Source organism: Cucurbita pepo, chromosome LG16 (genome assembly GCF_002806865.2).
Source record: "Cucurbita pepo subsp. pepo cultivar mu-cu-16 chromosome LG16, ASM280686v2, whole genome shotgun sequence".
Lineage (NCBI taxonomy): Eukaryota > Viridiplantae > Streptophyta > Magnoliopsida > Cucurbitales > Cucurbitaceae > Cucurbita > Cucurbita pepo.
The window spans coordinates 3,087,757-3,099,821 of NC_036653.1; the positions used below are offsets into that span (position 1 = coordinate 3,087,757).

At 31.4% G+C, this 12,065-nt stretch overlaps 1 protein-coding gene across 1 annotated transcript in view; it reads right to left on the reverse strand.

Annotated features, from left to right (window-relative positions):
- LOC111776897 (probable esterase KAI2) overlaps positions 1-974 on the reverse strand; it is a 2,467-nt gene extending 1,493 nt beyond the window's left edge. The window contains exon 1 of the mRNA XM_023656300.1: positions 424-974. Coding sequence (XP_023512068.1) covers positions 424-791 — 368 coding nt within the window. The 5' untranslated portion in view covers positions 792-974. The remainder of the gene's footprint in view (positions 1-423) is intronic.
- Between the last annotated feature and the right edge of the window lie 11,091 nt (positions 975-12,065).

A 12,065-nucleotide genomic window follows, 5' to 3' on the forward strand; every position in this document is an offset into this window, starting at 1 on the left:
AAAAAAAAAAAAAAAAAAAAAAAAAAAAACCCTAAAAAATGTGTTATTTTCTTACTAAGAAAACATCTTAAATTATTTATAAATAATTAAATACGACCGAATACATAATAAAACCATTTGATTCGAAAAGGAAGATTAAAAAAATGAATAAATAAAATATTTTAAAAAGAGGATTAAAAATATATCCGACTCATTATTCACACGTTCCGTATTAGATTGACCATTAAATAAAAAAAAAAATATTATTATTATTATTATATTTTTTAAAACTTTAAATTNAAAAAAAAAAAAAAAAAAAAAAAAAAAAAAAAAAAAAAAAAAAAAAAAAAAAAAAAAAAAAAAAAAAAAAGTCTAAATCTAAACAAACATAACGGCGTATTCAGTTTCATACCACCGGCGAACAGAAACGAGAAATGAAAGTACCTCGGCGACGGGGAGATCATAATAATCTTCTGGAAGAGGTCGGGGCGAGTGATGGATGCGACGGCGCCGATCATGGCGGAAACAGAGTGGCCGACAAACACACAGGAATCAATCCGAAGCTCCTCCAAAATCCCTAGCAAGTCGTAAGCGAATCCTTCGAGCGTTCTATAGCGTTCGAAATCGAAATAATCCGGATTCGTAGTTCCGGCGCCAATGTTATCGTACAAAACCACCTTGTAATCATCAACAAGATGCGGAATCAGATGTTTCCAGACCGATTGATCAGTGCCGAATCCGTGACCGAGAACCACCGTCTGCTGCCCGCCGCCGATGATCTTCACATTTTGTGCCTCCTCCACAACTCCCATGGTTCCCGTACGCCTCGCCGACGCCGACGCTGCGAAGATTCTAGAAAATGAAACGGAGATGGAAGAACGGAGGTGATTTTCCTTTTTGTTTATTCCGGTCGACGACGAGGCATCTCCACAGTCACATATTATAGATACTTTCTGGAAAGATAAGATCGTCGCGCCCGGGTTATGATCCTCTACGGCCGAGTTTAGTATCCAATCGTATCTCATGGCAGTGATTCGTTGATCGTGAGTAATAATTAATAAGGACTCATCTCTATACTTCATGAAATTTATTATTATTATTTTTATTATTTTATTTTTAAATTGACCACATCAGCTTATTACCCTAAAAATATAAATAAAATTAATGATAGAATTAACATAATATGAGTTGTATGTAGGGAAACAAAAAGGAATATTATTACAAAATATTGAGTAAAATAAAATAATACACAAAGGTTTAAAGCAAAAAACAAAAGGATTAAAAATATTATTTTGTTTTGTTTTGTTTTGTTTTTGACACTAGAAATAAATATTTAATAATGTTAAATCAAATCTGGTTATTGGAAAATGATTTTTTATGGAAAATATTAAATAATAAAATTTAGGGTAAAAAAAAAAAAGGAAGATATTATGAAAGACAGCGATGAGAGAGAGAGAGAGAGAGAGAGGGGTGGAGTTAGCGACGTATTAATTAAATAGGGATGTTGGCCACTCGCCCAAACAACCACGTCACCAAGTTGGGGGGAAATTTTGCATTTATTGGGTTGGCGCCCCCACGTGGCCCACTTTAACGCATTCATTTCATTTTATTTTTTTCAACTAACCTTTTTTTTAAAAGAAAATTATTCATTTTCTTTTCCAATTTTTGGCTGTTTTCCGTTTTATTATTGTCTTCCACCTCACCTTTCATTCTTTTATTTTCATTTCTCGTTAGTGTTAAATCTATACGCTTCCAACTCACTTCCCAACAACTAGTGAGTTAAGTCAATTTGTTTTTGCGTCGTCTATGACTAAGCAATGTATGCTCGAGCCTTTGACCCCGGTTTAAGAACAAAGTTTTAAAAAACGGGAGCAGATAGATTTCGAAAAAGAGTTTTGAAATCAAGATTTGAATGATTGAAATTGGTGTTGTATGTGATGCAAGCAAAAAGGCAACAACAACCGTTTACCGCATATAACTATCGGGTCGGAAGCTAGTCTACCGAATTTATAACTTAAAAGCTTTGATACTAATGTTAAAAGGACAAAGTTAAATCCAATATGCAATTAAAGTTGGCGGAATCTCGTGTTGTTTGATGTATGTAAAAAGGTTTACAAAGCAAAAAAAAGGAGAAAAAATTAGCTAACAATGTTAACAAATAAAGAACTAGTCAAACAAATCACAAACTCTCAAGCAATACCATTTATTAGCCAACTAGAAGAATAATTCAAATATCAAGCCGTAGAAGTTTGTTCATATGATATCTGCACCTTGATTTTGTGCACGAATATGAACCATCTTCACAACTCCTTCATTTGATAGCTCGAAAAGAAAATGAAACCGAACATCTATATGTTTGCTATGACTATGCATAACAAGATTTTTAGAAAATTGAATGATTGAACTGTTATCACAAAAAATTATGGTAGGATAAAATTGAACATGTGATATGAATCCAACAACTGATCACTTCCATGTACCAAACGAGCCATTACAAGAAGCAATACAAAGAAGATTCAAGAATCAAATCAAGAAAATAATGGAGTGACTGCTATTGGAAGGTGATTAGAAGACTTGCCATGGGTAGTTGAACTACCAATTAAGACAATTTATGGATACCTTATTTTCTTCGATTTGTATTTAAGAGCAATTATTAGTAGTTTGTATGAATGCCTTATTTTCTTCAATTTGTATTTAATAGCATTTATTAGTGATTTGTAGTTGGTGGCTGAACCTTTATTATGTTCGGGTTATCTTTTGTACCTATTTAAAAGCATGTAATATTCATGTTTGGATGAATTGTTGAATACAAAAAAAATTAATTAAAGTGAGATCAAGGCCAAAAAGCCAACATTATCCAAGTATCATCTCTCTCCAAAGCTTCTATTTCCGCATCCATAAATTTCCATTTAGAACTTTTGGTGGCTCTATGTAATGAATAGGATCACCTCTAGCAAACAAGGCTAGATATGCAATATCTTCGTCCTCAGGAAAACCTTCACTACTCTCATAATCATCCATCCATCTTGGTGGACTCCTAATTCTTATTTCAAGATCAGCATATGAGTATTCTTATGCTGACTCACATAAATCATCATTGTATACTTCATCCTTTATTGTAGGTATGATGGGACCGATCATTATTAGGGTTGATGAATGCAAAAACATATAGAATGATGGGACCGATCATTTAAAATCGTCTTCTTTTAGGTGGATTTTCAATCTAGATAAATTGAATGTATAGTAATTCTCTACGCATTGTTCGGTTATAAAATTGTTGCTTATTTATAGCTTATTCAAACTATATATGAAAAATGTTCGTATATAGTTATATTAATAAGCTAGTAGAGATATATATGATAGAAATTATGTATAGTAGGTGATTATATAATAAAGCTATATATAGTAAACTGAAATCTATATATACTCCCTTAGACAATGTTTTGAAAATGTATTTTCTTCGTTATTTGTATTCTCTTGTTGTACATGCTTGAAGATCTAGTGTGTGCGTTGTTGTGTGATCCTAACAATTGGTATAAGATCTAGGCGAGATTCACTACTATCTTTGAAGATGGAAAGTTCAAAGATTGAAATTGAGATGTTAGATGGATCCAATTTTGATTTCTGAAAGATGCAGATTGAAGATTATTGTACCAAAAAGATCTTCACGAACCCCTGTTGGAGGTGAAGCCGGATACCATGACGACGGAGCAGTGGAACCTCAAGGATCAACAGGCTTTAGGGTTAATTCGATTAATACTGTCCAGAAACGTGGTGTTCAACATCATCGAGGAGAAGACAACGTCAGATCTGTTGGAGGCGCGGTCGAATATGTACGAAAATTCGTCGGCTATGCACAAAGTGTATTTGATGCGGAGATTGTTCAATCTACAAATGTCTGAAGATGGATCGCTGATCATATAAATGAATTCAATATGATTGTAAATCAACTGAGGTGGAAATTAATTTAGAAAATTAAATTAAAGAATTGATTTTGATGTCAGCTTTATCTAAGTCATGGGATACTATTGTTCTATTTTATTCTATTGGTCGGTTCTAGAACCAAATCACGTTGCACATTTTATTTAATAGCAGTTTTGTAATTACTCATAATTTTAGGGATATTTTGGTAATTTGCCATTTTTTAATATTTTGTTATTATTTTTCTAAAAAAAATCCATAATTTTTCTAAAAATCCTTCCTCCCTTTTTGGTCATTTTTCACGTATTAACCATCTTGAAATTCCTTCTAGACAAGGGATTAAAAATCCGGAGATGTTTGATAATTAAAAAAATGACAATTTTGCCATTTTCACTTATTTTTTCCTTTCCAATCTTTGTCCAAAGGCCTTAAATTTTTAAAATAAATTCTTCGGGGTAGAAATGACTTGCTTAAAATTCTTGTCCTTGCTTAATCTTATTAATTTATTTCCTCGGATCTTTTGGGTCTTACATGTACCGCTTATTCTTGTTGGTGCTAATGTCCTTCATTTAATTTTTTTTGTTAAAGATTTCATTTTCTATTATTAATACGGTTTTTGTCTATTTTCTCGCCCTCTAATATTTCAAAAGCCAGTTCCTTTTCATAGCCTATCGTTTATAATTCTTATTCTTACCTCTCTACTTGAATCACATCCACCTTTTTTTTTTTCTTAAAAAAAAAAAATACTATTGATCCTGTTAGATGATGAAAGTCTCATATGGNTTTTCTCGCCCTCTAATATTTCAAAAGCCAGTTCCTTTTCATAGCCTATCGTTTATAATTCTTATTCTTACCTCTCTACTTGAATCACATCCACCTTTTTTTTTTTCTTAAAAAAAAAAAATACTATTGATCCTGTTAGATGATGAAAGTCTCATATGGTCTAATTTAGGAAATGATCCTGAGTTTATAATTTAATAATACTATCTTCATTTGTATGAGCCCTCTTGGTAGGCCCAATATCATACCATTGTGGAGAGTTATTATTATTATTGTTTTTTTTTTTTTTTTTTTTTTACCGTTGTTACCGTTCATCTATGAAAATTGTAGTGTATAAATAGACAAAATGTCGCTGCTAACTAATTGACACAACACGAGAATAGAAAGTTTATAGTCGATTTCGAGGTAGGGTCATACTAAAAGATAGTTATTTCTCTCATGTGGTCTTGTTGAACCATCAATTAAAAAAAAGAAAGAAAAAAAAAAAGGGGGTTTATTTTTGTCCCTATTTAAGGTGTATAATATATAGTCCTATTCATATTTAAATATTATTAATTGGTTTATATTGGATACGGTTTTAATTAATTTAGAGTTTTATTTATATTTAAAATTGTTTAGGTGCATTAGAGAGAACCTACGTTAAAGTTAATCATATAGAATTTTAGGTCGGATTGGGTTGGATTTTAGGACTCGATTGGTTCGGGTTGAGCCGAGTTTAGTGTGTAAAGAACCAGGTCAACCCGACCTAACCTGATTACATTTAAAAAGAAAAAAAAGGTACCAAGTTGAGAGCAAGCCCAACCCGCATTTTTCTTCCTTGCCCATCAGAGTGTGTATAGTATTTATGGCCTAGCCGATAGCTTTTTCAGCCTAGTTGAGTAAATACACAACACAATACCTATTTGTACTCTTCTTCCTCATACAATGTAGTAAGTAAGTGAAACACACTATCAACCGTCCACATCAAATATTAGTAAGTACTTCTTTCAAATCAGTGTTGACACTGCAATTCCTATTTTCTTCTCGAGTACTCAACATCGCCATTCGTCAGTCACCTTGTGTCACCACTCTTCCCAACTACCATTCGCTTCACGTTGCCACTCTCACTAGTCACCGGTTGCGGGTCGCACTCCTTCTAGCTTCTGCATCTTTTCCCACTATACAACAATCATCTTTCCTTACTCGCATAGTGATACTCTTAATTCCAATTCACCTTGCATAGTGATCCTCTTCCTTCCAATTCACTTCTTTGTTCCAATTTCTCTGGCAACGATCCTCTTCCTTCGAGTTCTTTTTTTTAACAACCTAAAAAATAAGAGAATTGGGTTGGGTTTGGTTGTGAAACAATTTCAGGATGAGTTGAGTTACCAATCCAACAACTCAAACTTGTGGGTTTGTAACGACCCTAGATTTCTACCTACCTAGAGTTCTATGATCATCATAACTTAGTTGTTTTTGTGCAGAAATAAGCGTTTAAGCTTTAACATAGAACATAAATTTAATCTTAAAACACTATCATGAACTTGTGTGTTCGAAAACATCTTTAAAATGACACAACAAGACACTAAATGAAATAAATAAATATTTAAATTAAGAACATCATATTCTAACCTAAATATAAGAAAATAAGTACAACTATCTTATGCATGTGTCATGGTCTTGAATTGCGATGCCGTCGTCGCCGTCGTCAGCTGTACAGGAATGTCTTGCCTTTACCTGATATAGAAGTAGCACGTAGCTTGAGTATTTTAAGAAATACTCAGTAAGGAACCCCCTATCGAGGTTAAATGCAAACACATACAATTTCATGAATGAGACCCATCATAACAGTCTATTTTCCTATGGCGACTATCCTAAATGAGTAATTTGATGTGTACTTAATTTTCCTACACACGGTCCACACATGCGAGTATGGACCCACGAGTCGATTCGCACACCTCCTGCTCCCCTTTCTAGCCAAGTGAGCATTCTCTGGTAGCTGTTAATGCCAGAAACCTGTCACGAATAGTGATCGTCTTGGTAGCATTATGGTAAACATAGTGATCGTTTCCCTGCCTCGTAGCGTACGCGTCCATACTATTGTGAATGAGAAGGGGTATCCCCCGATGCATGAACACACAATAATGCACGAGTTCCCAACATTTTTCCATTTTTATTATCATATACTACAACCCCGCTAGCGTTTTCCTTCATATCATATCATTTTTGTCATATCATTTACCATATCTTCCATGCGTCTATCGGCGTTGTATTTCATGTCAATTTTTCATTTTGCATGTCAATCATTTCATATTATTCATGTTATATATATGTTATATCATAACGTTTTCATGCTCCTAGACATAACTATTCACATTATGCACATATCATTTCATATATCATAATAACATATCTTGAATATACCTTCAACAGANAAAGGGATCGGAGAAGAAGAGTTCCGAGAATTCTCTGGATATGTAATTTCATTCTCGAGAGAAAGTGTGAGAGATTGATGTATCTTTGGCTCAACCCAAGGGTCCTATTTATAGGGACTCTCGGAGAATGTNAACATATCAATTCATCAAATACAATATAACATTCACGTATCACAACATATACATATCATTTCATAACAGTTCGCATATATGGACATCTGACACGTGCAAAGCCATGAGCAAATGTTATTATAGAGCACACAATTATAACTAAATGACGGTAGGCCACTTACTTAATTGGTCTAGGCCAAAGCTACTACGACCCCTTAATTCTTACTAAGGAATCGAATCTCATAAATTTGAATTCAATCATTTAAACTTACCCATAATAATTTAAACTNTTATACCTTATACAAATCATATTTAAATATTATAAGATTATCTTAATATATATTTAACTAATTTANTTGAATTCAATCATTTAAACTTACCCATAATAATTTAAACTAGTTAAACCTAATTTTAGATAAAATAATTTAAATTTATTCAATCATTTAAACTAGTTAAGCATACATACTTCAAACATGGCACCAAAACTTTAAAATAATTTAAACTTATTCAATCATTTAAACTAGTTAAGTCNAATTTGAACCCTTCAAATTAATATATTTTTCTCCATTTATATATAACATATCTAATATATTAAATATTAATTAGAATGTTTAANTTAAGTCTAATTATGCATAAATACTTTAAACTTGCACCAAATTTTCAAGTAGCTAAAAGGTATTTATACTAACTTTAAACATTTTCGAAGAACTGAAATTGGAGAAAAGGGTTTGAGCATATCATATCCAAGCCAGATCAGCCAAAAAGCCGGTTTTGAGCCATCAAAAAATATATTCNATCTAATATATTAAATATTAATTTGATATTTCAAATTAAATTAATTTTCTTTTTTATATTTAATATATCTAATTTGAATCCTTGAGATTTTCTTTCAAATAAATTGAACCTTCTAATGATGTTACGAGCTAGCAAGGGGACCTTATGGACCTACATATTATAAGCTCCAATGATATAAAAATAATTAATTAAACTCTTTAATTAATCAATTTCTATTCATTAATTATAGGTCACTCCACTATAGACCTAGAGGTGCACTCTTATGCACTATAGGACAAGTTACGTCCATCGATATAATCATTACAAGCAAGTCGATCCTTCACAAGTTGTTCATAATTACAGCTAGGTCAAAAGTTCGTTTTACCCCTATAATTACATCTTTCACCTTAAGTACCACTGATTCTCTAATGAACAATTTGTCTACGATCCAATCATAAACCAAGTTCCTTTCGGGCCAATGAGAGGGTGGGACCCATTGTTCAAGTCCTAAAATGAGTACTTAAGAGAACAACTCATCTACTTCCCTTATATGGAAAGGAGTGAATTCCATTTGATGATATTATGTTCCCAACTCCCTATTTGGTAAGTCCAAAAAATAGTAGGCATATTGAATCGGCTAAAAGAGTTCTTCTTACCCATGTAAATTAAAGGACAAGCTCTCACAGACAGGAGTTCATAACACACTCACGATTAAGATTGTTATCTAGTAAAGTTCAATGTCGCATGATTACAACTTGTCGACTCATTCATAATCTTATAAGAAGAGAAATACCTATAGTTTCTTGTGAAGAAGAAGTTGGAGATACTCATTCAAGTACTTTTAACTTTGATAGTGGTCGAATAACACACTTTAAAAGTCCAGATATATAAGAGCATACCGGTATTAGACATTAATGCTGAATTTTAGGACTTCAGAGAGTTCATGTGATATTATGAACTACGCGTTTGCAACTTATTTATGATATATATTTCCGATTGTTTTTATTTTAATACAATGTTCTATATGAAATTTTAATTTTAATAGTTTAATATGTGGTGNAAAAGCTTTTCAACATTCCACGAGATCTTCCTTGCTAGGACTTGAACACAAGGTANTTAATACAATGTTCTATATGAAATTTTAATTTTAATAGTTTAATATGTGGTGTGAATTATAGATATAGATGATAGTGAACTATGTAAAGCTAGTTCAAGAAGGTCGCCCATATTTTAGTGGAATGCTTATTATAATTATCTAACATTGGTACTTGGAAGGCCAATAATGAAACTTTATTTATTCCGAATTTAGAATTTAGAATTTAGAAACTCTAACGTTTATCTTCTATTCAAACCGATCTCGTGTAAAAGTTGGTAATTCTACCTTTTCCATTACTATATTCTCATACACAGGAATACCCCTGTTAGTCGATTTTTGTAGCAAATTGATTGATGGGATTGAGATTGATATTTCAATATAAAAAATATTAGAACTATGATACATACTTATCAGATCTTGTGGTCGGACTCCGAAAAAAGAGTTAGAAGTGAGAAATTCAAAACATTTCTCTTCCATCTTCGGCTGGTCTATTCTGCACTCTCCCAGCAGCATTCGTCTACATCTAGTACCGTACCAATGATTTGAGCGGAATTAGCTCACGAGAAAAAATCGGTCGAAAAAATTTATGCGCGGCAGAATATGGCATTGAACGGTGGTACATCCGGCTTAGAGCCAAGGCATTGTCCTATCGAATCAAACCAAAAAGGGCATGAGCTGTGGACTTTTTAGAATGAAGATAAATAATGGGCGGAAATTCTATGAAGAAATTGAACCTTGAAAAGCTCTAGAATTGGATGCCTAATAAGCTTTTTCTGGGTTGAGCTCTAGTGAGGAAAAAGTTTTCCTACAAACTTTGGAGGTGAATAATTTAGGCTACAATCCACGAGAAGGTATTTAATCAATCCCTAGCTCTTCCTTGTTACACCATCTTTAAGTTCCATGTAGAAATCGAGGGGAGAAACACTGTAAAAGGAGCTAGAGAGAGGTGTTTTCAGGCGGCAGCAATAACAACCACGTAAAAGAAGACAATGATGTGGTCAATTCAACTAAACCAATCATGTCAAACCAAAACTCAACCCTCCCTCCACTTTTCTCTATTTTAACCCACTCCCAGACCAGTTCTCATGAAAATCTTTATGGTTTCACACTCTAAAAAATTTATCAATGAAAATTTGGAGTGATTCAGAAACCGGAAGCTCATGAATAGAGGTCTCGAACGTCAATGACGAGATAAGTAGTTATCTTGGACATTTCTTAAAAAATAGTTGTAGGAATCATTTGGATTTCAGCATGAACCTTATGGTAAGTATGAATCAAGGATATATAAAATAAAAAAAATTAAGAACCGTGAGTTAAGGCCCTCATCGATTTGCTCAGAGTTCAAGTAACATTAAAATGAACTTTGCTACCCACAAAATTTTAATACTAATCATATTATGACAGATTAAGATTATATATGAAATTTGAGGATCGTTAGATGAGGTTAAGTAGCTAAACCAAGAAATGGTGTAAAATGACCATAATGCCCCAAGACAACTTACGTTCCATTCATGACCCAAATGACCTCCAAATATCATAAAATTATGTTAGATGCCTTAATCTATGATTTTGAAGAATTGTTAAGTTTGAGAATCATTGGATTATGTTTGGGCTTGAACCAAGTCTAGGATATTATAATGACTAAAATACCCCTAGAATAAAGTACTCTCGATTCATGATCTAAATGACATGAGATTTTAGTAGAAGGGGCTAAAGTGAAATTTTAAGGGTATTCAAGAAGTTTGGTAGTCATTGGAGTTCATTCATGAGCTGAATCAAGAATAAAATGTAAAAGGACCAAAATGTTCCTACACATTAATTTATAGACCAAATGAACTCTAAATAACTTAAGACTTGATCTACGTCTATTTTCAATTATATAAGAAGTTATGAAAGTTTTCAAAACCAACATTTTATGGTAAAATTACCAAACTACCCCTAAGACAATGTAAGTTATTTTAAGGTTTAAAATTTTAATGATGCAGGTAACTTGTCAATATTTGATATTTAACATAAAAATAGATTTTTAAAAAATAATTATCGTTAGTTTTTTTTTTAAAAAAATATTATAGATCATATCAATTTTTAGATATATCGAAAATGTTTGCTTAAACCACTACTGAAATTTATTTATAAGCAAATAAATTATAAAGATATAAGAAGAGTAATAAATGGAAATAACAAGGGAAAGATAACAAATATCTGTTATATCTAGATATTTGCCTTACAATAAAATATCAAATATGATATATATATATATATATATGATAAACGGTAATTCAATACTAAATATTATTATAAAATATCAAATATGATATATATGATAAATTATAATTAAGTACTAAATATCCTTATGGGTACATTTATTTTATTTTATTTTTTTCCATATTCCCTCACTTCTTTGTTCTTATTATTGACAAGGGAGTATTTGAAATCTCTTCCTTCAAAATCTCCTATCTTTTCAAAATAGATTTTATTTGTTTTTTTATTTTTTTGTTAATATCCAATTATCTCTATCAAATTTTAAATTATTATTTTATTTTTTCGTTCTTTCTCAATTTTGATATGATATAATATTGACATAAAAAAATGTAAAATTACTAATATGTTTCATTAAATATTTTTTTTAATAAAAAAAGCGTCATTATTTTATCTTTTTCTTAGATTATTTTTATTTATTTATCTATATTTAACTAAAATATTAAATATTTAACCAATAATTTAATAAAAAAATATTTATCTCGGTTGAGATTCCAAATAATTAAACAAAAAATAAGATTTGATAATGGAGAGAGAGAAACGATTAATCTATTTATAGTATTTATCTTTATCTCTTTCAATGAAATTTCCAATAATTAACCAAAAAATCATAAAAAATCATTAAACAAGATTTCATAACGAAACGTTTCCTAATAATTTCATAAAAATAAATCCATAGATTTATACTATTTATTTTGTATGAGATTTTAATTAATTTAACAAAAAAAAAA